General features: G+C 44.4%; 3 protein-coding genes across 7 annotated transcripts in view; 1 reads left to right on the forward strand and 2 right to left on the reverse strand.

Moving 5' to 3' along the window:
- Nucleotides 1-193: 193 nt before the first annotated feature.
- LOC134285727 (uncharacterized) lies at nt 194-7,715 on the reverse strand. Of its 5 annotated transcripts, none has more exons than XM_062847059.1 (6): nt 7,491-7,715; nt 7,354-7,422; nt 593-7,293; nt 456-524; nt 318-395; nt 194-261 (listed from the first exon to the last, which is right to left on the reverse strand). In XM_062847059.1, exon 3 carries the CDS (start codon nt 7,052-7,054, stop codon nt 788-790), a length of 6,267 nt encoding a protein of 2,088 aa, XP_062703043.1. In that variant the 5' UTR covers nt 7,055-7,293; nt 7,354-7,422; nt 7,491-7,715; the 3' UTR covers nt 194-261; nt 318-395; nt 456-524; nt 593-787. The 5 variants fall into 5 exon arrangements, with proteins under 5 accessions (XP_062703043.1, XP_062703044.1, XP_062703046.1 ...); XM_062847060.1 differs by having other exon boundaries at nt 452-524; XM_062847062.1 differs by having other exon boundaries at nt 200-395; nt 593-7,159; nt 7,216-7,291.
- Nucleotides 7,716-17,916: 10,201 nt separating this feature from the next.
- LOC109430033 (beclin-1-like protein) lies at nt 17,917-19,906 on the forward strand. Its single transcript, XM_019706057.3, has 4 exons — nt 17,917-18,222; nt 18,284-18,873; nt 19,066-19,526; nt 19,590-19,906. Exons 1-4 carry the CDS (start codon nt 18,111-18,113, stop codon nt 19,705-19,707), a joined length of 1,281 nt encoding a protein of 426 aa, XP_019561602.1. The 5' UTR covers nt 17,917-18,110; the 3' UTR covers nt 19,708-19,906.
- Nucleotides 19,907-26,975: 7,069 nt separating this feature from the next.
- LOC115254184 (nuclear receptor binding SET domain protein-like) overlaps nt 26,976-27,868 on the reverse strand; it is a 30,136-nt gene continuing 29,243 nt past the window's right edge. The window contains exon 6 of the mRNA XM_062847063.1: nt 26,976-27,861. Within this exon, the coding sequence (XP_062703047.1) occupies nt 27,421-27,861 (441 nt within the window). The 3' untranslated portion in view covers nt 26,976-27,420. The remainder of the gene's footprint in view (nt 27,862-27,868) is intronic.

Here is a 27,868-nt window from a genome sequence, read left to right on the forward strand (position 1 = left end):
AGATAAATCTTTTATAAATCTTCTTTTACTTCTTCTTCTAGATCCTCAGAATTCACTCCGGTAGTTTTTTTTGTCTGGAATTTCCGGCCTTGGCCTTGGATTCTTTACATCTCGTGGTCTAATCTAAGGGATTGATAGAGAGTATTTCAATATTGAATTTCAATATCATATGACGGACCTGGTAAAAATTCTTGTGTTGGGTAGATGTTTCGGAGGTCTCAAGAGAATCGCACTATGTTATTCGGTGCCGAGTTCTTTAAGCTGGAAATGCTTTTATTAGTTATTGGGAGATATAAACTATGTGGTTCGTTACTTACAAACTGGTCTCCTTTGTATTTTGACCCCAACAGATTGGTTTCAGCGTTCAAACTATTCTTCCCAGGGATACGGGATCTCTATTAAGTAGCAGAACTAAGTTAACTTGATTTCGAGCACAAATTGATGAACCTACTTACTACCAACAAACAGTGGTGATTTGCGACCGTAGATTCACAGATTATCCGAGAGGTACGAATTGTGTTAACCTATATTATAACAATTCATTTATGGTTTAGGAGTTTTAACGCATATAGTGATTGTTTAGCAAACTTACAATGGTAGGAACTGAATTCTATCTAATTTAGTTTCGAAAGGTACAAAGAAGGGTTGATAATTCAATATTAATTCACGGAGTAGATTCTTCTCGAACGATTACTAGTTCACATGACTTGCTAAATACTTTACTCTCTCGCCGTAGTGACATTTATCCTGACATTCGATACGCATCGGATCTTGCGCATGGATTGTGTCAGTCGGAGCGCATAGAGTCGGATTGGGGGGTATCGTCGATCGATTCTCCGTTTAAATTTTCAGTGCTGCCAGCGTTGGCAACATTCCCCGACCCGTAACGCACTTGAGAGTCCTCCGTTGCATCCGCGTTTCTATCGCCCTGCACCTGGAGCACTGCCAACTTGCTCACTGGACGCCGCAATATCCCTCCAGGTGTCTGAACCGTGGCCTGGCGAATGCGCCCATCACTTCCTGGATTGACCGCTAGGACCCGGCCTCTCAACCATCCGTTGCGCTGACCTTCGTCCACAATCAGCACAAGGTCGTTAACTCTTAGCTTCTCGACTTCTTCGAACCACTTACTTCTGACGGCGATCGTCGGAAGGTACTCGTTGATCCATCGACGCCAGAACTGATCCAGGAGCTGTCTGGCCATGTTCCAATTCGTACGAGTTACTTTTGTCGGTTCCGCCAGTTTTGTAGGAGGTTGAGTGACACCACTGGAGCTCAACAATATAAAGTGATTTGGTGTCAGGGCCTCCTGGTCCATGCTCTCTAACGGAATGGAGGTCAACGGTCTGGAGTTTACTATAGACTCGGCTTCTGTAATGACCGTCCACAATGTCTCTTCGTCCGGGTTCCTTTCGCTACACAATGAGCCGAGTGCCACCTTGACAGATCTCACGAGTCGCTCCCATGAGCCGCCAAAGTGTGGTGCAGATGGAGGGTTAAATATCCATTTCGTGTTCGAGTTTGTAAAGGTTTCCGCTAGCTGTTGATCGATCGCTGTAATTTGATCCCTTAACTCTCGACTGGCCCCCTGAAAATTTGTGCCGTTGTCTGAGCGAATCTCAAGGGGTGAACCACGGCGTGCTACAAATCGGCGGACTGCCATCTTGCACGATTCTGTAGAGAGGGAATGAACTACCTCTAGGTGTACGGCTCTCACAGTCAGGCACGTAAACAAGGCCACCCAACGTTTAACGCAGCTGCGTCCAATCCGGACCTGGACAGGTCCAAAGTAATCAAGCCCGACATAGGAGAACGGACGTACCATGGCCGCTAGGCGTGCCTCTGGAAGGGGAGCCATCCTTGGTGGTACAGGAGCTGCTTTAGCTATTTTGCAAGTCTGGCACTCCTTGATAACTTGTCGTATTACCGTACGAAGACTGGAGACGTGGAACCTCTGACGAACTTCGTTAAGTACTGTCGCGTGATTGGCGTGTAGATACCGGCGGTGATACCAGTCGATGATCAGCTTAGTTAGATGGTGGTGGCGCGGTAGGATGATGGGAAATTTGAAATCGTACATGACGTACGGAACGGCACCAATACGGCTGTCCACCCGCATCACGCCGTGTTCGTCCAAGAACGGACACAGCTTATGTACTGGGCTAGTCTTTTCAATGCGCTTCTTCTGATTCCTTTCTGTTAATACAGCTACTTCGTTGGGATAAGCGGATGCCTGCACTGATCGCCACAGGCTGTTCTCCGCATTCTGCAGTTCTTCCTGGTTCAAGAATCCCGTGACCAGTTCCTGCCTCTTGCTTTTGTGGTAACAGTTTGCGATGTATCGACGAACGTAAGCTGCTGCTCTCAACAGACGTTCCCACTTAGAGAAGTTGCCGATCTGGTAGACGTCCTCAATTGGCTTCTCTCGATGCACCATACAGGGCCTCAATTCTTCATCCGTTTCCAAAGACTGAGTAGACTTTTGCTCCGGCCATTCTGATTCCGGACTGTACAGAAAGTCGGGTCCACGAAACCAACGAGACGTTACATCTGGGCTGGGTCCCTTACCCCACTTGGTTGCATCGTCGGCTGGGTTATGCTGCGTAGGAACGTATCGCCATTCGGTAGCTTCGGTCTTATCTAGGATTTCTCCTACACGGAACGCCACGAACTGCCGGTAGCGGCGATGTTGTGATTGGATCCAAGCTAATGTTGTTTTTGAGTCTGTCCACATTACACGACGAACGATCAAGAGCGTATGGTACTCCTTCACCGCTTTAGCTAGCCTCGCTCCCAGCAGAGCGCCCATCAACTCCAGACGTGGTACCGATAACGATTTCAATGGTGCTACTTTCGCCTTGGCCATCACCAGCGCAACGTGCACCCTTCCCATTATCGTGGCTCGAAAGTAGGCTGTGCAGGCGAACGCTTCTTCACTGGCATCCGTGAAAACATGGAGCTCTACCGAACCGACCTCCGCAGAAGTGAAGCCAGGAAAGTAGGATCTGTGGAGCCTTATTTGACCGACCTCCTCGAACAGTTTTATCCACCGGAACCAGCGCAAACGGATAGCTTCAGCGACTTCTTCGTCCCACTGGGTTTGATTGCGCCATGTGTCCTGGATGATCATCCGCCCCTGGATCGTAATGTGCGACAAGATTCCCTGCGAGTCAAACAAGCTCATGACGCAACGCAGGATGTTCCGCTTCGTTGGAGCAATATCGGGCAATTGCTGGTTACTAGAAAAGGCAATGATGTCTTCTTTTGGCAGCCATAAGAGGCCTAAAACTCGCTCGGCTCCGCTTTCCGAATCGATGCTGATAGCCTTTGGTTGGTCTGCACAGGGTTCCCCGACCCGTTTTAGGAGAGCGTCCGAATTAGAATGCCAGTTCCGGATGCAGAAGCCTCCACGGGCATGCACTTCCATCACTTCCAGCGCGACCTTAATCGCCTCCTCTTCAGTGTCGAAACTGTCGAGGTAATCATCGACATAGTGCTTCTCCTTAATTGCTTCCGCTGCCTCCGGGAACTCTTCTTCGTTTTCCGCTGCGTTACGGTTTTTAATGTACTGGGCCTGGCAAGGAGAGCATGTGGCTCCAAAGGTACCGACGTCCATCACGAAAGTCCTGACCGGTTGCGATGGATGCTCTCTGTAGAGGAACCGTTGGCTTTGCGCATCTTCCTGGCGTATTCTGAATTGATGAAACATCTGTTTCAAGTCCCCGCACACAGCCACCGGTCGTTCTCGAAATTTGCATAGCACCGAAGCAAGGGGGGTCAGCAGATCTGGTCCCTTCAGAAGCATGGAGTTGAAAGAAACTCCCCCGACTTTCGCCGCCGCGTCCCAAACAAGTCTTATTTTGCCCGGCTTCTTCGGGTTTCTCACAGCACCCAGTGGCAAGTACCAAACCTTCTTGGAGTCCATGGATTCCATTTCATTCTTTGTCACCTCGTGGATATAGTCGTTCTTCAGATACTCACTGATCTGCCGCTGTACGCTTGCATGCAGCTCAGGATCCTTCTGCATTCTTCGCTCGAAACATTGAAGACGCCGCATTGCCATAGGAAAACTGTTGGGAAACTCCACATGGTCATGGCGCCATAACAGGCCAGTCTCAAACCGATTTAAGATGCGCTTCGTTGTCTCCTCTAGGATTCGACGGGAACGCTTATCCTCCTCCGATTCTGGACCCTTGTCAGCCGAAACTCCAATGCTTTCAACGGTGAAATGTTGCTTGACGAGTTCATGAAGGTCCTGGTCCACCTGGTATTCTCGTCGACACTCACACACGTGCAGCATGAAGTTTGTCGCCTTCTCTCCTTCAGAAGTATAGCCATAGATCGACCAACCGAGCCGCGTCTTGCTAGCCAGAGGGTCGCCTAGTTGGCCCTCGCGCAGGCTCAACGTTGCAGTCAGGCTGGCATTGTTTGACCCAATAAGGATACCCGGCGTTGCTCCCTCATAGCTGGTGACCGGGAGACCGCGGAGGTGAGTATAGTGCCGTGCCAACTCCCCGTACTTCAGAGTCTGCTTCGGTAGATTAAGGCTGGAAACAGTTCTTGCGTCCTTTAGGGTGAACTGTTCGTATTTGCCTTTTCCGGATATCTTCAGATGGACCCGTTGGGACTTCGGTTCCTGTCGAGTGACGTTGCTGGTCCAAGTTAGGCAAAGGGGAAGAGGTTCGCCGTCATCGATGCCTAATCGATCCGCGATCGATTGCTCGACCAGTGTCATGTCGGATCCGTCGTCCAAGAACGCAAACGTTTCTACTGATTTATCCTTCCACGTTAGCGTAACAGGAAGAATTCTAAATAGTGTAGCCTTCTTGGTAGCATGGTGCGCGTTTAGGCCTTCTTCAGAAGTATTACATTGCTTCGCTGTATTCTGACCATCCTTGGTCGGCGGTCCCTGATTCTGAGCGCTGGAGTGCAGCAGTCGATGGTGTCGCTGTTGGCAGCCTTCCACACCGCAAACAACTTGTATCTTGCAAGGACGCCGACCATGTTTCCCTAGGCACGTACGGCAAAGGTGATGATCTTGGATGGTATTCCAACGGCTGTCTACCTCCCAGCCTTTGAACGTCGCGCAATCTTTCACCTTGTGGTTACGCCCGTTACATGCCAAACACAGCACCTCCTTAACTTCTGACTTCTTCGGCACTTGTTCTGGGCTACCCTGCTTCATGGTTGGCTCACTGGCAGCGTGAGTGTTGAGGTAGCTTTTGTCCCTACTACGCTCTCGCTCTCCTCGTCCCGATCGTGATTGCTTGAAATCTGTAGTGACTGTGACGTCCGAGGCTGCTGCCACTAGCATGGACATGAATCCAGCGAAGGTTCGTAGATCGGCCGTAGCAAACTGTTGCTTGTACAGCGCCCAATTTAAGCGTTGTTGAGCGGGGACCTTGTCAACCAGCTCTCGTAGTAGAACTGGGTTACATAGATGTGCCATTTGTCCAGTCGCCTCGATATGGTCACACAGGTTCTGAACCGCCATGCCGAAGGTGATAAGCGTTTCCAACCTGTCCGCCTTTGGAGCCGGAGTCTCGCGAACTTTGTCCAATAATGTCTGGATGATCAGTTCCGGTCTGCCGTACAACATGTACAGGGTGGACATGACTTGAGGCACGCACGCCGGAAGAAGCAAACGGCTTTTCACTGCATCGAATGCTTTACCTTGCAGCGCCCGTTGAAGACGAGCCAAATTCTCCACATTAGTGTATCCACATGCGGCCGTCGAATTGGTGTATGCGGTGAAGAAAAGCGGCCAATCCTCAGGGTCCCCCCGGAACGGCGGGAGATCTCTCGGCATAACTTGTCTCGCCAACAACTGTTGCTGCGTTGGACTCATTGGGTATTGTAACGGGATTGCTTGAGTCGAATTCACTGAATAATACCCGCCCATCGGAGATTGCGATACGATAGGATTCGGTTGTAATCTGGGTACACTTGCACTCCCCAACAACCCACCGTAAACCGGTACCTGCGGAATCGACGCTGTTGGAACCGTTGGGCAGGCCGTTACCACGCTAGTAAGATTTGCATTCCCTAAACCCATCAAAGACGCTTGAGTGCTAGTTGGGAACGCACTGATTTGTCGAGAGTGGTCCGCTCCAGGTGGCGAGTACCCACACAAAGGAATAGGTGGCATGGTAGTGTACTGACCTTCATACAATGAACCTGTGGGAACCTTCGTCATACTACTAGGCACTCCAAGTAGCAGTGATGATAAAGATGGATCGAATAAACACTGGCTAGCAGAACCTGAAGTCGTCGGTGTGGAACTGTTGAGTACGGGTGCAAGGGATGCTGGCACCTGTGGCCCCGCGCTCGCTGGTGTGACTGACAGATTTTCCATCTCGCCGATCATCCTTCCCAGCCAGCCTCCAACATTGTCGACCCCGCCGGCCGCGGCGGACTGCTCGTTGAAGCTGTTCGATGCCACCCCAGAGATGACACTTTGCAACGCGTTATTTGTGAGCTGTCCCAGCAGTGCCTTCTTTCTCTCCAGTTCCTTCCTATGACTCTCTTCCAATTGTTGCTCCAGGAATGCTCGATGGTCTTGAACCCATTGGAGGCTTGCTCGCGCCTGTTCCGTAAGCAGAGGTAATCCATAGTTAGTCGTAGTAGCTGTAGTCGTCGTTGCAGGTACCCATCCGGAGGGCCCAGCGACGGCGGACGGCACCAATCCAGGCGGTACAGTCGACGATACAGTTGAGAATGCCGCCGACGTGGCCTGCGGTAGTCCAGCGTTTGTCACATGTGATACCACGGAGGAAGTTGGAGCAACGGCCGACGGTGGTTCGGTGGTCCTAGGTGATGGAACGTTGATGCCAGTAGCTGGAAATACAGGATCGCTTCCGAACAGCTCGCCGATCCGCGTAGACGAAGGCAAAGCCGAACAACGTGCGCACATCCAGCTCTCGTTGGCTACCGCAGACGTCACTCCCACGCACTGATAGTGATACCACTCCTGGCACACCGCGCAAAAGACCATATCGTCCACATTGTTCGACCTCCGGCAAAGTTTGCAGTCGAACCGATCCGTTTCGGGCATCCTTACTCCTGGTGATCGAAGCAGTTTCTTAAAGCTTCTGTTGGGTAGATGTTTCGGAGGTCTCAAGAGAATCGCACTATGTTATTCGGTGCCGAGTTCTTTAAGCTGGAAATGCTTTTATTAGTTATTGGGAGATATAAACTATGTGGTTCGTTACTTACAAACTGGTCTCCTTTGTATTTTGACCCCAACAGATTGGTTTCAGCGTTCAAACTATTCTTCCCAGGGATACGGGATCTCTATTAAGTAGCAGAACTAAGTTAACTTGATTTCGAGCACAAATTGATGAACCTACTTACTACCAACAAACAGTGGTGATTTGCGACCGTAGATTCACAGATTATCCGAGAGGTACGAATTGTGTTAACCTATATTATAACAATTCATTTATGGTTTAGGAGTTTTAACGCATATAGTGATTGTTTAGCAAACTTACAATGGTAGGAACTGAATTCTATCTAATTTAGTTTCGAAAGGTACAAAGAAGGGTTGATAATTCAATATTAATTCACGGAGTAGATTCTTCTCGAACGATTACTAGTTCACATGACTTGCTAAATACTTTACTCTCTCGCCGTAGTGACATTTATCCTGACATTCGATACGCATCGGATCTTGCGCATGGATTGTGTCAGTCGGAGCGCATAGAGTCGGATTGGGGGGTATCGTCGATCGATTCTCCGTTTAAATTTTCAGTGCTGCCAGCGTTGGCAACATCTTGAATTAAAAATAACATTTATTTCGGCACTCAAAATAAATTGACTCAATTCTGGATATTCACACCAAGAGAGATGTTTGCAGCAGTCCTTCAACAAATTCTGAAAAAAAAAAACGCCTGGAAGGTCTCTCAGCGCATTTTCTTAGAAGAATCAATCCAAGTTTTTTTGCGATATTTTCCTAAGGACTCGATTTCTTGAAGCAATTCATAACCTTTTAATTTTTAGGTTTTGGCGTATTTTGCGAACTCAAATTTTGTTGTCTTCAATTTTTACTCGATTTTGATCTTGTACCGACTTTTCGAACCCTCTAAACCCTCTTCGAATGAGTGTTCGAACTTCGAGTGTTCGCCCTAATTGGTTATCCTTTGAAAGATACGCGTATTTCGACTGCAATTAGGACGGAATTAAAAGATACACAACTGATTACACTCATCCGATTTCGATGAAAATTTGACAGTACAGCCAGACATTTCTACCATTTCATAGAATTACCGGTTGGTCAAGTTGGATAACCGGTTCCGGATTTATACGGAAACCCAGTGGGGTACGTCGGTTGGCCAAAGGAACCGCCTTCAAAAAATTGCTCTACAACAACGTTTTGGCTATTTTTTTCAATCAATGGCTTATTCTCGGTAGATCGATCATTGTAGAATCTAAATAGAAATCTAAAAGAATAAAGTATTGAATCCCCTAACGAAGCGTGTTTTACGAATTGGAAACAATTTTGAAAATTGGGACGGAAATCGCTAAATGTATGCAATATCTTGTAATTTCATGTAGTTAGAACTGTTGTGTCCAACATTTATTAATGAAAATTTCATCGCGGTAGCATGCTGGCGCTTAGCCAGTTTCCCGAGTGGTCCTCGCCACTCCCTTTGTCCTCGGTGTTACGACTAGGATTCGTCGGTAAAATGCCCGAACCCAACTGTCTGAGTTCTCATGAGTGTATCTTCGAATACGTCCAGTCCCAGTGTATCCTCAATACAGATATAAAGTTAGTTCTAGTTTGACTACAGACATGATCGGTCCATTTAGCATCATGAAAGAATGTCTCCGTGAGCAACGTCTCACGAATATAACACTCGGAAGGCGGGCAGGGTCAACCCCGCCTGCGCCCAACTGCTTAGCGGACATCAAGAACTAATGCCCACGTGCAACCCGATCTGACCTGCCCGCAAAGGAAGGGTATCGCTACCCTTCAGGCTCTATCAGCTGCATCAGAAGGTTGCTGACAGCAGGGTCTCCACCTGCCCCGACCCTTGCCACCGCTACCGGGACTTCCTCTCCGCGGCCACTTAATCGCTGTAAGGGTCGATCTCGACCGCAGGGCACCGGTATGACCTACGAAGCCGACTCCGAACCCCTGGACCACCTCTTGTACTGCATCTGGACTAGCCACTCTCCGAGTCCACGCGCCACCTCCTCTGTAGCTCCCAGACGATATGGGTGATAGCCGTTGAAACGGCGTTCCAGCCAAACTCATCCCTACACATCCTCTGGACCAAGTTGTCCGGGTTTGTGTCCTCCCCGCATGTGGCAAGCATGCGGTCACGCATTGTGCGAAAACTCGGGCACACGAACAAAACGAACAAGCATTATATCATAACATTAATTCAATCGTATTATAGTTTAGCTAATGCAACATAACTTTTATTTTACATCTGTCAAATAATGAAGCGTTTATTCTACATTATGAAAGCATTGAAGCATTACGAGATTTTGACAGCTCTGTATAGTTCTATAGAGCCGTTGTTAAATGCTTCATTACATTACCATGTCAAAAGCTTTATAGCAATCAATAATGCAAGCATTTATTACTTTATGTATGCCTTTACTAAAGCTTCCATCATTGTAAACAGAAAAATATCGCTTAGTTCGAAAAAAAAAACTGTAAAACACTTTTAGAAACAGAACCATTCAAAACAAAAGAAAAACAAACCAAAATTTTCATGGATTGCGGCGAAGCACTTAGATTATCATGCTCAGATGTTGCTGTTTGGAAATTTATATTATGTATGGTTTTTTTTGGGTTTCTGGTTGGGACATGAAAACAATCAGAGGCTGAGGGAACAAAAATTATGTGGGGTATCGGTTTCCTTATTTAACATAACGCCCCGATTTCATAAAAGGAAGGGTTAAAGCGCTGTTTGTATGGTTTCTTATTTATTGTATTTTAGGTAGAAGTGAGCACGCATGAAAACAAAAAAAAACAGAATCAACACAGACGAATTTATATTCGAGAGTAACATAACTGATGGCATTCAGACCCCAGCACATTTTTTTTAGAGTTGCTGAAAACACAACTCAATAAGGCACGAGCTAAGTATACGTTACTTTATGTTGCACATTTTTCCTGGTGCAAAATGCATGGTATCGTAGCACACAGCGTTAGCGCGTCCGAGTTTCATCGTGGTTCAGTTTCAGCAGTCTAGGTTCAACTCCCGAAATAGGGGTAGGCGGGGCAATATGGACACCCTAAGGTTTTTGTCAACTTTACCTGGCAAGATGTCAAAAAAGTTTAGTTTTTTGATACAAGTATCCTTTAAAAGTCTATTTAGCATCTATTTCATAAGAATGCTCACGAAGAAAAATGATTTATCCACTTTAAAAAATGTTTTGAAAAATGTTAGTTTTTCATGACCGTTGTCGCCACGTCGATAGTTTGGTCAAAGTCTCATTTATCTATTGTAAGCACAATGTATTCAACGCTCACTCTTCACTTGATTATAGTAATGGCAAGAGAAGTGCCACACAAATATTCCTATTATAATGATTTATAATAATAAGGAACATAATAATTGTAAAAATAACGTTTGATGAATCGCGTTGGTCACAAATTCATGCAGACCGGTGTAAATTCCAATGTGCAAAAATCAATCTGAATCGATTGGAAACGAGCCAACGTTCCACCAAACGTTATCACCATTATGCTTTGATCGCGTAGCGTTATGGAAGGGACTGTTTTGGATAAACACATGATCCGGCGCGGAGCAAACCGCGCGTAGTAAACGATTAGTCCAGCGCATATATTTATAAACAAATCATTTGCGTTCCACTTCCCTGATGCTACTACGGTTATGCTTGGCAATGGAGCTCTAGCGCAAGATCAATGTCAATGTCAATTATTAAGCGTATGATACGCAGATCGCATACATTCAGAATATTATAGGGAATGAATGATCAAGTTGTATTGAATGAAAACGTTTCCATATTCAGGATCAATCATGATCTTTATTACGCGTTTTCATATTCAGGTTCATTCATGATCCATATGATGCAAGAATTCTAGATGTGTGGTAGTACAGAAATTAGATCGACTCATGTATATAGGCATCTCCGGTAATACGCATGCGTGAGATGAATTATGCGATCGGATTTGATATTGCGCACTCAGATAAAGACTTGCCACTTATACATTTATAAGCACTATGATTAAGCAATATTGTGAAACCCTATTAAACCAGCCAAGCACCGCTAGGATTACAATTGTATGCAACTATCCATGCTCACCACCAAGAGTTAATCCAGGAAAACTCTAATCTATTGCAGAGGCTTAATTGCTGAAAAGATTCTCAACTCGGCTAAATTAATTGTAAGCAAGATTTGCTTGGAAGGTTTATAGCAAGATTATATGTATGCAAGTTAGAATCTCTATCGATCATGGCAAATTAATGATGTGAAAAGGATGAGCATACTTTCTGGACGGCACATATACAAATGGAATAGTCTTCCACAGGATCAGGAAAAAACATGTTAAAAAGAGGGTGCGAAAATGTCTGGAGAGGTCTGGACGAGGGTATATAAGGGGACCCCGTTTCATGAATAAAGCATTCGCGGTAGATTCTAGTACGAATCAAGTCAGACTCTTTGTTTTGAAATATCCGAAACCACCTAATTCTCTTCGGGTAACCAGTCCCTTTTGGAAGAGAAGTTCAACCTTAATCCTCTTCGGGTAACCAGTCCCTTTTGGAGGAGGATTAACCCATCAGGGAACAATCAGTGAAGCTCTTCGGGTAGCCAGTCCCTTTTGGAGGAGGCCACTGACCTTGATGGTTATTGTCGTGAGAGTTTTTGAGGTACGGAAATTCTGTATCTGCTCGACGGCAATAAAGAGGAAATCCTTCGCTTCCTCTAGGTTGAACACTCCCTCACAACCGTCTTCAAGCATATGGGGCAGAATGGACACCCCCATGGGGCAATATGGACACCATGAGACTTTTACGAATTTCGTACATTATTTACACCTATAAAGTCATTTCATTACAAAACAACTACTATAGATGAATAATACGCCGAAGTAGTTCATTTTTGTTCAGTTAATTTAAATTCAGGCTGTTTTGGATAAAGCTTTGTTTTTGTCGACATGTACAGCTGTGCCTAGAACAACTATTTTCCACTGCTGTCGTTTTTTGACCAATTTGTTTTACCCTATGTTTGCTATAGTGAGCATTTAACCGAAAATATACTGAAATCAAAGAATTTGGTTGGTTTGTGATTTAGGTTACACACTTAGTTTTTTTCGCCGAATCTCGGCAAACCAATTGCCGAGATTGGCACCGCCGAGTGCTCGGCAAACATCTCAGCAAAAATTAGATTTGCCGAAAGCTCGGCAATCACAAAAATGACAGCTATCAATTTTTTGCCGAGAATATCACCAAATATATTTGCTGAATCTCGGCAAAATTATTTCCAGTACAAATGGATTTGCTGAATCTCGGCAATTTGTTTTGTTTTTGTTTATAAATGAGAGAAAAATTGTTAATTATAAAATGAAGATTATGAACCCGCATGAAAAACCAATAGAAAAACTTTTTTCTTGCATAGTATTCGAATTTTCCAAAGAATTTAATTGAAAAAACAATAAATTTATTGCCGGAACTGCTCATTCAATTTTTCACTCCAAGTCAGACACACATTGCTCCCCAGATTCTATCAGCTCCACAGACTCGAACTGCTCCTCGAAGAACAGCATCAATAGGTGTATTTGCTAATCTGTAATAGATTGAATATGAAAGTAATAGCAATTATTACTTACAGAAAGATTTCACATATCTTCACTTTTTTATCGCTCGAAAGAGCACCTTCGTCATTACGTGTCACTGGTTTGTTTTGGTATTTTTTTGCTGAGACAGGCAGCTGCAAAAGTGACAGTTCTTTCGCCGAAATTCGGCAAATCAGCATTTTTTTCTGCCGAGCTCAAGAATATGTATATTCTCCATGCATTAAAAGTTCAAAAAAGTTCGCTTATTTCAAAATATTGAGGGTGTCCATTCTGCCCCGGGTGTCCATATTGCCCCGCCTACCCCTACAATAAAAAAAACATCAAAGTGAGAGTATCGGAAGATAAAAATAGATAGAAAAATGAAAAACATACTTTTTTCTTTTTTGACATGATGCATTTAGTATGCATTCCATACGATTTGATTGCATTAGCTATAAGGTACAAGCATTTTATATGCTTTAGCAATCATCATAGTAAAGCTTGTTTTAAATAGACAATAGCAGCGCCACTTTCGACTTTAAACCTACTTTAATGGTGCCTATATGACAAAACAACTTTATATCGCATGTCATATAATACACTATAAAGCGAAATTAATGCTCTATATACAGCGTCATGGTTACTTGGGTAAACCATTGCACACTGGGCATTCGGGAGAATCCGCATGCTCGAAACGGTGTAGATACTGTCGGAAGCAACCATGACCTGTAAGGACCTGTGTCAGGTGGAATGTAACTTCCCCATGGCGCCTATTATTCCAACTATCTACCCTCGGTATCAACCTATGGGTTTACCTTCCTTTGGTGAAACTGTCCCACGCGCGCTGCCATTTGACCATAGAGGCCATCCTGGCAGTCCTGCGTATGCCTCTTGTGCCGCGCATTTCGAAGCACTCCATGTCCTCACTGATAAGAATGCTGATAGGCACCATACCAGTAATGACGCAGAGAGCGTCGTGTGACACGGTACGGTACGCGCTCGCAACCCTCAGGCACATAAGCCTGTAAGTACTTTCCAGCTTCCGTCGGTAGCATTTAGTACTTAGCGCGGTGCCCCACGCCGGGCCGCCATACCTAAGTATGGATGTAGCAACACTAGCCAGAAGCTTGCGCTTACTGGCGTACACCGCAGAGCTATTGGACATCATCCGGGACAGTGCCGCAATAGCTGTGGAGGCTCTTTTACAGGCATAATCGACGTGGCTACCGAAGGTAAGCTTATCGTCGATCATCACGCCCAAGTGTTTGACGGAGCGCTTTGACAGGATAGTGCACTCTCCCACACTGATCTCCATCTGCTGCTCCGACTTCAGGTTGTTAACAACCGTCACCTCTGTCTTGTGGTGAGTCAGCTCCAGTTTCCTGGACCGCATCCACGCCTCCACAACCTTGATCGAGTGGTTGGTAGTCAACTTTACCTACCGTAGACTTCGAGCGTAATGTCGTCGGCAAATCCGATAATCACCACTCCCACTGGGTACTCTAACCTCAACACCTCGTCGTACATGACATTCCATAACACCGGACCCAGGATGGAACCTTGCGGGACTCCTGAGGTTATGTGAAAGCACTTCCGACCCACCTCCGTGTCGTAGACTAGTAAACGATTCTGAAAGTAACTTCCGAGAATCTTGTACAGGTACTCCGGTATCCCCAGACACAAGACCGCATCGGCAATAGCAGACCAGCTGGCGATATTAAACGCATTCCTTACATCCAGTCACTACCGCGCAAAAGCGAATTCCCCTCCTCTTAGGCTCGAGTGCTTTCTCGGCGGTTTTTGTAACCGACAAGATAGCGTCTACGGTGGACCTCCCCTTCCAGAAGCCGTACTGGTTACTCGAAAGACCATTTTCGCCCTCGGTGAACCTCAATATTCTATTGAGGATGATCTTTTCGAGCACCTTCCCCGCCGTGTCAATCAAGCATATTGGTCTATATGCCGACGGGTCTCCGGGTGGCAATAGTACCAGGCTCTGTCTCTTCCAAGGTTCTGGGAAAACTCCCTCGTCCATTTCTGCATAGCAGACCTGAACATCTCGGGAGCCTCTGCAATAGCTACTTTTAAGGCCAGGTTCGGAACTCCGTCCGGACCTGGGGCCTTACCTACGCTAAGGCACTAGCTATCCCCGCAAGTTCCACATCGGTGACCCTCTCCTCATCACCAGCCCCAGTCCCCGGCTGTCCTACGAAAGGAGGCCAAGGACTAGGATCATGACGCGGAAAAAGTCCTCCAATGATCCCCTCCAACATCTCTGGAGATTGCTCTGTAGGAGCCATCACACCTCTCGTCTTGGCCATAACGATCTTGTAGGCGTCACCCCACGGGTTCGTATTGGCACTCTGGACACGTAGGAGAGTCTGCATGTCCGAATCTGTGCAGATACCACTTAAAGCACCCATGGCCTGACAAAAATTGTGTCAAGTCGTCAAGTGAAAAATCACCTCGCCATGGGGCCTGCTCGTCCACTTGGACACGCTTGGTATGAGCCTGTGTGTCCATCTACCCTTGTTGGAGGATGACCAATTCCTCTGCCATTTCAACATCGACGATGTTCTGGCAATCCGTCTCGCGCCTCTTGTGCCGCGTCTCGCGAAGCACTCCTTGTCCTCCGATACCACAAGTGCTACGGGCATCATACCCGCCATCACGCATACCGAATCCTTTGACACCGTACGCCCAAGTAACCAAAAGTTCCGCTTCCCATGACAAAATGCACTTTCAAGTTCCGCGAAGTTCAGATAAAGTTCCAAATGGAACTTTCTGGCTGCTTAAGAGGCTAACGATGAGCCTTGCTGGACTTCGGTCACAAGTTCCGGCAAGGCTCATTGTTAGCCCCTTAAGCAGCCAGAAAGTTCCATTCGGAACTTTATCTGAACTTCGCGGAACTTTAAAGCTGCTTAAGATGCTACTCGGAACTTTGTCGGAACTTTCAAGTTCATAGAAGTTCAGTTCAGTAGCATTGTGTTTAAATGAAGTTTAAATTTATTTATTTCACTGAAAACAAATATTTAAGCATACACGAATAAAAGACAAATATTTATTTATCAAATCAATGAATACTAGGCTTGAGCAAAAAAAAAAAATTCCACCCATCGGATTCGAACCTATAGTCGCTGCGTGAGAACCCTACGCTCTACCACAGCACTACAGCTGCGATTGAGTGGACAGCAGGTAAAGTCTGACTTGAATCGATTTTCTGTCGGCAGCTAGTTTTGCACATTTGTACAGTAGTGAAGTTAGCTTGACTTTGTCAAGTGTCTTCAGCAGCGCAGCGGTAAGTCGGCAGGCAATCACGCAGGAAGATCCAGTTCAAATCTATATAGCAGCGACATGTGTAAACATATGATTATCAGAAGCATTTCCAGACGTGAATCACAAACCCACCAACAGGGTTGTGATCTGAAAAACACATTTTTGTTTCTGAATGAATTTTGCCAAAGTTCTGTCAGAAGCTGCTTAGAAGGCTATCCAGCGTGCTTATGTGAACTTTCAAGTTCCAGAATTACTTAAAAATGAAGCTGCTTAGAAGGCTAATGAGCAACCTTGAACAAGCTGCTTAGCTTATAAAGTACCCTTTTATCTGAACTTTTGGTTACTTGGGCGGCCCATCAACCTGTGCGTGCTTTCGAGCCGCTCTACGTTTCGGTTAACCACTAGCGCGCTCGACCATGCGGCAGCGCCATACCGTAGTATAGAGACCGCTACTGTCGCGAGAAGTCTACGCTTACTCGAGACTATTGCCGAGCTATTTGACATTATCTTCGATAGTGCCATAATCGCCATGCTTGCCCTCTTGCAAGCTTATTCCACGTGGCTGCCACAGTTCAGATTATCATCGATCATGACTCCGAGTTGCTTCATGGGCCCGGTCTGATATAGTGGCGCGGGAACAGCGTTTCCACGATCCTCTGCAGCATCACAGGTGAGCGTTCCGGGGGCGCTGACGCTCCCTTTATTTTGGTCATGACTACTCTGCCAGGGTGTCGTATTGGCTGCCTGGCAGAGATTTTCGAAGCACGCTCGTTTTAGTGTCTTAATCTCTTTGTTCAGTGCCAGTTAGCCGCCCTGTAGGCCTCACCACTTTCCGCTCTATCCACATCGGTACGAGCTCTTTGCATTCTCCTCCTAGGCAGGACGTCCTGAGCTCTGCGATTTCTGCACACCACCAGTGTCCTCAATCTAGCTGAAGTCAGAAGGACAACAGTGCCCAGACTGGATAGATATATTATATATAGAAGATTTTTTTACGATTCTTTAAAAACTCCATTCCGCAGTGAACAAAGTTTCAAAGAACAACAATTTAAATTTAACCCTCTAATACCCAACCCCGCCTTTAGACGGGGTATAGTTTGAGCATTTTTGTAATTTTTGTTTCGTGGAAAACCAAAGTTTTTGTATTTTTGGCTGATATTTAGGACTGTTTTGTATATCTCAAAATAGTTTTTGGTGTATTTTAAAGCGTATTTACATTTTTTAAAAATCATTGAAAAATTGATGTTTTAGTCACCTTCTAGAAGTCATTGTTTATTTTGTATTGAGTCGCTACAAATAACATATTTTAAATTTTTCTCAAATCATTCTATCTTAGTTGTATAGTTTAAGGGAATCGAATACACTCTAAAATTATTTTCCTTAAAATAACACGGAAAATAAAATTTTCTATGAAAAAAATTTAAAATAAAAATATTTTAACAATAATCATAAAATCTCAAAATGTTTTCATCTCAAAAAATCCGTACCCCAAATAGGCTTCCAGGAAAAATATAAAACTGTGGGGATGTTCAAAAATAAAAATTATAAAAATCGAAAACTGAAATTCACGAAATCGAGAATTAAGAAGAATCATCTTCCAAAACATGTTTAAATCGATTTTAGATGACGAAATATGATATTTAGATCAAAATCAAAAATTTGGGTATTAGAGGGTTAAATTACTTTCAAATTGCATACATTTTTTTTCAAAATTATATGCGTCTTGTCCTGGGGTAACGACTCTAAAGTGCGCATGTCGTATGCACCATATGCCATGCCATGTGGTCGCACATGGAGTTTCTCTCACTGCTCTCTCGTCAGAATCCGATGAGCGAATTCGAAGGCGAATGATTCGCATCTACCTATCTGACGTTGGTCCTTATAAAGACCTGTTTTGTTATGAAAAGTCAAAGCTTCGTAACAAAACAGTGCAACACATAGCAAAAAAGTGAAAACATTCTCGGAAATGTTATAATTTATTTTCTACATTTCGTTGGAGTTCATGTGAATTTAGGTGGAAAACAGTATATCGAAATTCTGGGAGTGTCGGATAGAGACCAAAAGTGACAAGATTCCCAAGATGAACGACGCCAAAGTCAGCGTAGGCTTTTCGTGCCAGCGCTGTCTACAACCGATCAACATCGATGACTCCTTCACGGCCCTGGGGGAACACACCCTGGCCGAATTGGCACGTAAGTCGACTTTTGTTCCCAGAGGTTTCACTACTTTGACTTGTTCTCTATCCTATTTCAGTACCCATCAACTCGCACATCGAAGTAGATATTGAATCGCAATCGGCCAGTATGGATCACTTTGTTCCGCCGTTCCGTTTCGCGGAGTGCAGTGGGACCGATACCAATGGATTCATGCTGCTCTCCGATGGTCCGGATCGGGATTTGCTCAGCCAGAATCTGCGCGTTAAGGCGGAGCTGTTCGATACGCTTTCGAACAATTCGGAGATCGACCATCCACTGTGCGACGAGTGTACGGACACACTGCTGGAGCTGATGGACAAGCAGCTGAAGATGGCCGAGGATGAGTGGAACGATTACAACAACTACTTGAAGAAGCTGGAACTGACGGACGATGTGCCAAATGTGGATCTGTTGGAAAAGGAGCTGAACGATCTGAAGGGAGAGGAGGAACGACTGCTGCAGGAGCTGTCGGAGTTGAGCAGGGAGGAAGATGCGATCAAGTTGGCCGTGAAGGAACAGGAGGTGGAGAAGCAGAGGCTTAGTAATGAGGAGGAGAAGTACTGGCGGGAGTATACCAAGCACCGAAGGGACGTGATTACGACGGAGGATGAGTTTCGGTCGCTCGAGTGCCAGATGTCGTATGCGCAGGTAGGGTCTTCTTCTTCTATGCACTTCCTTCTGTCTAAGCTAGGGCTAGTAACACTTCGCTATCTTTGTCTACTTGATATTTTAAACAAGTTGAGTTTAGCTTTCTTACTACTATAAATATACCTCTATACTCGCGCGGATTTGGCGCGAACTTGTAATATCGATTAGTGTAAGAATATAATATTTTCGCAGGTACAGCTAGACAAACTAAAGAAAACCAACGTGTTCAACGTGACGTTCCACATCTGGCATTCCGGTCACTTTGGCACCATCAACAACTTCCGGCTGGGAAGGTTACCCTCGGCTCCCGTCGACTGGTCCGAGATCAACGCCGCATGGGGACAAACGTGTCTGCTGCTGTCGGCGTTGGCGCGCAAAATGAACCTCACCTTCAAGAACTATCGACTGGTTCCGTACGGGAACCACTCGCACATAGAGGTGCTGAGCGACGGGAAGGAACTACCGCTGTACGGCAGCGGAGGATTCCGGTTCTTTTGGGATACGAAGTTTGATGCGGCTATGGTCGCTTTCTTGGACTGCTTGCAGCAGTTCAAGGAGGAAGTGGTCAAGAAGGATCCGGACTTTTGCCTACCGTACCGGATGGAGAAGGGCAAGATCGAGGATTCGGCCACGGGGAACAGCTATTCGATCAAGTAAGTTTGGCGTGATGTCATAGATCCCGGACCGTTACTAATGTTAATCTTATTTCTTTGAAGGATCCAATTCAACTCGGAAGAGCAGTGGACCAAAGCGCTCAAGTTTCTGTTGACAAATCTGAAGTGGGGCCTCACCTGGGTATCCTCGCAGTTTACAGAAGAGAAACAAGCCGTTTGATTCGCTGCGATTGACTGTAACAGAACGTGGGTAATTCATTCTGTTCCCGTATGTGTGTTAGTATATTTATTGGCTTTAATTGAAAAACGGCAAATCATAGGCTTAAAAGACAAATTCTGTTGTAGTGAGAATTAAACTTTTACGATGTTGATGTACCTATATTTTTGAAATTAGTGATAAATTAGTAACCGAATGAATACTCCACTAAATTTATATTTATTAAGAGAAAGCTTTGTATATGTCACAAGTGTTTCAAAACAAACAAATTCTTCAACAACTTCAAACACACCCCCATCTGTTACTACTAAACATCAACTCCACTAGGCCTGCCTCTGAATCTACCTGCAATCATGTACCTTGTCTTGGCCGAGTTTATCATGAAGCCTATCCTCGGTGTCTCTCGTTTCGGAGAAGCATACATTTCCTCCACTGCACTACGATATGGCTGCAAAATGATGAGACGGCAAGGAGCGACCAACACAGCTCTGGCCCTCACAAGTTCCTACCTCGTGCTTGCACGGGTGGGTCAACCGATGAAAAAGGCCGCTAGCTAAGAGTTGTGAGCTGAGCTGGTAGTGCAGCCTGGACACTGTTGTCCTTTTGACTTCAGCTTGATTGATGAGTTACGTCCCGAGCGTCTGTTCACCAAGGCTCAAACAGCGTTTGTTCTGACATCCAGCGGCTGAGTATGAAATGCTCTTCCATCGAAAGCAATACCTGGATAGATACTTTAGGCTAACAACCTACTGTTCTACAAACTCAAAAACCGTTACAGAAACAAAAAATGAAAGATTACCAACTGATTTAACGACAACGACTTTTAGCGTGGATCAACGGTCATGAATTGGAACTTAGAATGTACTTACCCTAGGCACAACTAGCCAATACGGCATAACGTATGAAGCTTGAGATTCTAGGACTGAGCGAAGTCCGTTGGCCGAACTTTGGAGAACACAGATTGACGTCTGGTTAAATTCTGCTATACTCTGGCTGGCCTACAATGTGAACACGCTCGTCGTCACCATGGAGTTGGCTTCGTGCTCAGCGCTCACGCCCATGCTGCGCTCATGAAGTAGGAACCTATGTATTAACGAGAATATAATTGTAGCCAGATTCAGAACACGGGTTCGAAACCTTACCATGATCCAATGTTACTCAACTGAATGCTGTCGTGGACAAGATTCCGAAAGGTGATGTCAAGATCCTTATGGGCGACTTTAACACGAAGGTTGGTTCCGCCAACTCGGACTATGAGCACGTCATGGAACATCATGGTCTTGGATAAATGAGCGAGAACGGGGAGCTGTTTGCAGAGTTTTGTGGCAACAATGACATGGTGTTTGGGGGATCTCTCTTTCCCCATCGACCATTGTATAAAGTGTAAGTGACATAGGTTTCTTCTGATGGCGTCACAGAAAATCAAATCGACCACATCTGCCGAAAATGCGTCCGACCATCATCTCTTAATCGGCGAGATCCGGCTAAGTAAGGAGGAGAAAATCGAGCGAACTGGTGCTGCGGATATTCCAGCTGGTGGAAGCGTAGAAGATCAATGGAGTGCCATCAAGAACGCCTTCATCGACACCGGCGAAAATAATTTGGGTAAGCTACGCAACCCAGAGAAAGCAGTGGATAACAGATGACACTTGGAGTATGATAGCGGAGCGAAGGAACACCAAGGCCGCGAAAGAGCGAGCGAAAACACGAGGAGCCAAAGCCGTAGCCCGTCAGCGCTATTTGGCTCTCGAGAAGGAAGTGAAACGCTCATGTAGACGGGATAAAAGAACGTGGGCGGTGAAGGCGAGAATGCCGCAAATACCGGATACATTCGTTTCCCCTACAATGTATCACGCCGCCTTAGCGGGACTACGATTAGACCTGTGCGCCGCCGCGCCACGCCGCCGTCGACCGAGTTGAGATAAACAATTCTCATGAGCACTATCATAAGAGTTTGACTGCAAAAGTGGATATCTCATCTTCGATTTTCTCATCTGTAAATGTAATAGGGTGGGGCGGGGCAAGATGGGTCACCTAAGGATGGATCACCATAACTTTGTAAATACAAATCGTATTGGTTTGTATTCGTCCGCTACTCTTTAATACACTAGTTAGCTATGCTAAAAGTCGATAAAAAGTTCAGATGTTAAACAAGCAGTTTTAAAAAGTGATCGATTTTGCGCCGTGAAAAAAAGGCGGGGCAAGATGGGTCACCTTTTAAGTAATTCACATTTTCTCAACGAAAAACGTTAAAGTATAAGATTTGTTCCACATTCATATATATGCTCCATATCCATACTGAGTAAACAAGAGCTACTAGTAAACATTTTATAAATTTATTTGGAATATAAAAAACTTTACGATTTGAGTGGTCCTAAGGCGACTTGAAAATCGATGTTTTCACTAAAAAATTATCATAATTTTATGTTATAATTTTGAGCGTTCATTCCGCTTGATTGAAGTCATTTATGAGATAGTCTTGTAATAAAAACTAAATAACTTTTGAATGCTCCAAAAATACGTTCAAAATTGAAGGTGACCCATCTTGCCCCGCGGCCGTTTATATGGGGATTATATGGAATGTATCGCATAAGAAAAATGGCTAAAAAGCATTTTATTTTTTATTTCCAATGAGAGTGAATATTTTTTCAATCAATGCTCCAAACTTTTGTATATTCATGCTAGTCATCTAACAAAATCATTAACATAATCAAAACATGAGTAATGCGCTCGAAAATGGCACTGACCCATCTTGCCCCGCCCCACCCTACGATCATTAGCGAAAGAGTATTTACTAGGGTATGTGTGCCATCAGTACGCTCACATATTCATTCTATTAAAAAAAAACGATTACATTACAGCACTGATTGATTCCATTCTTTTTGTTTTTTATGGGTGCTCACTTCTAACAAAAAATACAAAAATAAGAAACAAAACCAACAGCGCCTCAATCCTTTGTTTTTCGTAGGATAAAAATGGGAGCCACATCATGCCAATATCCCATTAAGAGAATATCAATGAAAAAAATAATCACTAAAGTTATGTCCTTATGATATTGAAATTGAAAACAGTAAGTTCTAACAATTTTATGTCTGGTCATTGAAGCTTTGGTCAGTCTATTTTTTTTCTTTCTATTGTTTGGTTGATCACCAAAGTGCGGCCCGCGGGTCGCACGTGATGTCGAGTTCTCTATGTTGCCGTAGAAGTTCTTTCAATGTTTCTTAAGGAGGTTGTTGAATGTTTCACAAAATAATCGACGAGGTGCAATACAAACAATTGAAAAATAGGCCTGAGGATCACTGTTTTAGACAAACTCTGCAGAAGTTTTTTTTATTGCTTAAGAACTTCAAATACGAAACTCTTAAAACTTTTTTTTATATTTTTCATTAGGATTCATTCATTATTCATTATTTACAGCTCTCCAGATGTTTCTTTATAGTTTTTTTCCAGAACAATTCAGTGATGTCTACAGGAGATCCACCAGGGATTCTTAGAGAAATTTCTTTAGGGATGCCTCTAGAAGTATCATCATGCTCATTCAAAATTTTCAGAGATTCAGGAGTTTCCTCAAGGATTGCTCAATAAGCTCCTTCGGTGATCTCTCCAGGAGTTCCTCCAGGGATCTCCTCAATAGCTACAGGGGGATTCTGAGATGCCTCCATGTGTTCATTAGGAATTTCTTCAGAAGATCCCTAAGATATTTCAACAGGAGTCCCTTCAGAAATTCTTTCAGTAGGATTCATAAATGTCTCCTGGAGATTCTTCAATAATTCCGTAAGATGTTTCGTTAGGAATTCTGCAGGAGGTCTTAAGAAATTAGTCTAGGAGTCTTAGCAGGGATTCCTTCTGAAGTTCCTTCAGAAATTTCCACAGTAGTTTTAACAGAAATTAGACCAGGAGTTCTTCAGAGAATCTTATAGAAAGATTCAAGCATACCTCCAGGAGAATTCAGGGATTCCGCCAGATGTTTATTCAGGCATTTCTATGTAAGAGTTCCTTCTAAGATTGAGATTTTTCCAGGACTCACGGATGCTTCCAGGAGTTGCATCAGAGATTTCTTCAGAAGCTCATCTAGGAATCCTTTCAGGGAATCTTGTACGACCAAGATGAACTAGCCTAGGGCTAAACATCTCGTTAATACAGATAAAAAATCTTGTAGGAGTTCCTTCAATAATTTCCTTAGGATTATAATCGCGCATATCTCCAGGATGTTTTTGAGGGATCTTCCATGGAATTTCTACAAGTATTTATCCAAGCATTTCCTCCAGGAATTCTTTAGGGGATACCTCCTGCAAATCCTTCCCTCTACCCGAAAAGATTCCCTTTAAGAGATTCCGCTGAAAATCCTTCGAGGATTTCACCTGGAGATCTTCCGGAGATTCCTCCCGGAATTCCTTCGGGAATTTCCTCTAGAATTTTTGCAGGGACATCTCCTGAAATTTCTTCGGGGATTCCTCCTGGACTTCCTTCAGGGGTTCCCCTTGACTTCTTTCGAGCATTCCTAATGGAATTCTTTCGTGAATTCCTTTTGGAATTTCTTCGGAGATTCCTCCTAGCATTCCTTCGGGAATTCCTCCTGGAATTTCTTCGGGGATTCCTCCTAGAATTCCTTCGGGGATTTTTCCTAGATTTTCTTTCGGGGTTTCCTCCTAGACATCTTTCGAGGACTGCACCTGAAATTATATCCTTCTCCTGGAATTCTTTTGGTGATTTCTCTTAGAATTCTTTCGGATATTTCACCTGGAATTTCTTCGTAGCCTTCTCATGGCATGCCTCTGATAATTCCTCCTGGATTTCATATAGGGATTCCTCCTGCTCTTGGACTTCCTTCGGGGATTACTTCTGGAATTCCTTCAGAGATGCCTCCTAGAATTCATTCTGGAATTTATCATTGATTCTTCCTGAAATTACTTCGGGGATTGCTCCTGTTGTTCTGTCGTGGATTTCTCCTGAAATACTTTTGGGTTTTCTCCTTGAGTTTTTTTTTTAATGATTCCTTTTAGAATTCCTTCAGGAATTTCTCGTGGCTTTCCTTCAGGAGTCTTCCTGGAATTTCTTCGGGGTTTTCTTCTATAATACCTTCGGTGTCGTCTCCTGGAATTCCTCCTGGACTTCCTATAGAAATTCCTCTTGGAGTTCCTTCGAGGTTTCATCTTGAAAGTCCTTCGGAGATTCCTCTCAAATTCTTTCAGGGGTTCCCCCTGAAATTTCTTCAGGGATTCCTCCTGATATTTCGTCGAAGATGCCTCCTGAAATTTCTACGGGAATTCCTCCTGGAATTTCTTCGAAGCTTCCGCTTGGAATTCTTTTTCGAATTTCTTCGGAGATTCCTCAAGTAATTCCTCCGAGGATTCCTCATATAATTTCTTCATTCTTCCTGAAATTCCTTCGGGAATTTCTTCTGAAATTCTCTTGGAATTCCTTCGGTGACTGCTCCGGATATTTATCGTTAATTCTAGAAATCTTTTCGGGATTCTTTCTCAACTTCCCTTAGAATTTCCCACTGAAATTCTTTTGGGATTAATGCTGGAATTCTTTTGGGATTCGTTCTGAAATTCTTTCGTGATTTCTTCTTAGGGTCTGTTCCAATTGGAGAATTAAAATTAATTTTCACTTAAACTTGACAGTTCGATAATTATTTCCTTAGGAGAACTGTCAAGTTTAAGTGTCGGACTGTCAAATTTAAGTAAAAATTAATTTTAATTCGCCAATTGGAACAGACCCTTAGAATTCCTCCTAGAATTATTTCAGAGGTTCTTCATGGACCTCCTATGAGGATTTCTCCTGAATATTTTCTGATGGTTCCTCCTAGAAATCCGTTGGGGATTCCTGCTCGATTTCTTTGAATTTTATTTTCTGGAATACTTTGGAGATTCCTCCTGGATTTCTACGGAAATTCGTTCGAGGATTCCTCGAAAGCTTTTTCATGAAAAACCTTTGAGGATTCCGCTTGGAATTCCTTCAGTTTCCCCCTGAGATTCCTGCAGGGATTTCTCCTGTAATTTATTCGGAGATTCTTGCTAGACTTCCTTTGGATAGTCCTCCTAGAATTCCTTAGGAGATTCTTCCTAGAATTCTTTCGGACAATTCCTTTTGGAATTGCTTCGGGGATTTCTCCTAGAATTCATTCAGGGATTCTTTGGATTCCTTCTAATATTCCTTTGGGGGTTCCTTCTGATATTCCTTTGGTGATTCCTCTTCGAATTACTTCGGAGATTCCTCCTGGAACTTTTTCGGGGATCCCTCACGAATTCCTCCGGCGATTCCTCTCAACAAGACCGGGGATTCTTCTCAACAAGACCGAATCGGTCAACCCTTTCAGCTGAGCCAGCAGTAGAGAATGGTGATACCTTCAAATATCTTGGTAGCCTAATTGCGGCCAATGGTGGCACCAATATCGGCATAGGTGCACGGATCACGAATGCGAGGGCTACCTTTGCAAGTTTTAGAAATGTATGGAAAAACAACCAGATTAGTCGACGCACCAAAATTCGAATTTTCAACTCGAATGTGAAAACTCTGCAACTGTACGCCAGTGAAACTTGGTGTGTATCAGTGGAGAACAATCAACGACTGCAGGCTGCACGGTGGTGGCCTCACAATTGGATCTCCATCGTCGATGTCATCAAAAGCCGATAGCGACAGGAATTCGGGAGCGAAAGTGGAGATGGGTCGGCCACACTCTACGCAGGCGCGGAAACGAAATCTGCAAGCAAGCGTTAGATTGGAACCCAGCAGGACATCGCAGCAGAGACAAACCCAGAGCCTCATGGCGGCGCAGCCTCAACAACGAAATCAAGCAAGTCGACAGAAATTTGACCTGGCCACAGATCAAGGCGATGGCTGGCAATTGCCCAGGATGCAGTTCTTTCAGTTCGGCCCTCTGCACCACCTTGGGTGCTCAGGACTGAAAGTAAGTAGTAGGTTTATATATTTCGCAACATTCGCTTTATTCGCAACGCTTAAAATAGTTTCGAAGAACTTTTTCTCTTCAGTCCATCCAATTGACACACTCCTACAACTACACTGTTATCGACTTTAAAAAGATAATAGACAATCAAACACAACTAGTTTGCGCTCACACTGGGTGACAGATTTTCTAAAAAGTTCTAACGAACTGTCAACATCCTGAGTTCGTATATTATTCACTATCAAAACGAGATAATCGAAAGCATCTTCTGCTGGGACATTTCAATGAAAACATGAAAACAACAGCTTTCATTCGAGGGGATAAACTCTTCGAAGGAAATTTAATCGGAACAATTGACGAATTAGAAACTCTAAACCGTAATTTAATATGCTTGTTAATTTAACATTTGTCTCTAAAAACGGAAATTGCCGTAGGAACCTACCCTAGCTAAATGCGTTCAAATGCTAATACGATATTTTATTTATAAATTTGTGTACACTACATCAGATTTTCCTCTTCAACGAACAATCAATAGACTTATTCAATCAACTATTCGTTAACACCATTTGTTTTAAAGCGTTCAACAGTACCTATGTTACAATAGTATAAGAAAATATACATATCTTTCCGATTGGAAATATCTTTTTAAAAACTTCCTTCTACCGTGATGTAATAAATATCTCGTTACAAAATAAAGGCACTGGGTTGTGCTCTTTCTAGTACTAATACTCGTACGTACGGATTTCTATGTAAGGTATAAATTGGAGTTTGGTCCCGCCAGCACAAGGCCCCATTCTAATGTTTGCTTATTCTTTTACCTCGTCTTTAATCGCCGTCTCGTCCACCTTCGGATTCTCCTCAGTAACAGCCATGCTCGCCCCGGTAGTCACGCTCTCGTCAACCGCTTCCGTTGCTTCCGATGGTTCGACCTTGACCTTGACACCCTCGCTCTCCACCGGTTCAACCGCCACTGATTTCCGTTTCTTGCTTTTGCTACCTCCCGGCGTTCCGTCGTCCTTTTCAACGGTACTTTTTCGCCTCTTGTCCGCTGCTGTCATGGAGGATTTTCGACGCTTCGAGCCTTTCGTCTTTTTGACCGACTTACGTCGACCGTCGCCCGAAGGTTCCTCCACCGGAGGACGGTATTTTTGCCCGATGAAGCCGGAGCATTTGCTTGCGTTGCAGTGGCAAATCTTCTTTTCGGGGCCTTTGCTTTCGAAGTTGTAGTTGAAGGTTAACTCCTCGCCCTGAAAG

This window comes from Aedes albopictus, chromosome 1, assembly GCF_035046485.1.
Source record: "Aedes albopictus strain Foshan chromosome 1, AalbF5, whole genome shotgun sequence".
NCBI lineage: Eukaryota > Metazoa > Arthropoda > Insecta > Diptera > Culicidae > Aedes > Aedes albopictus.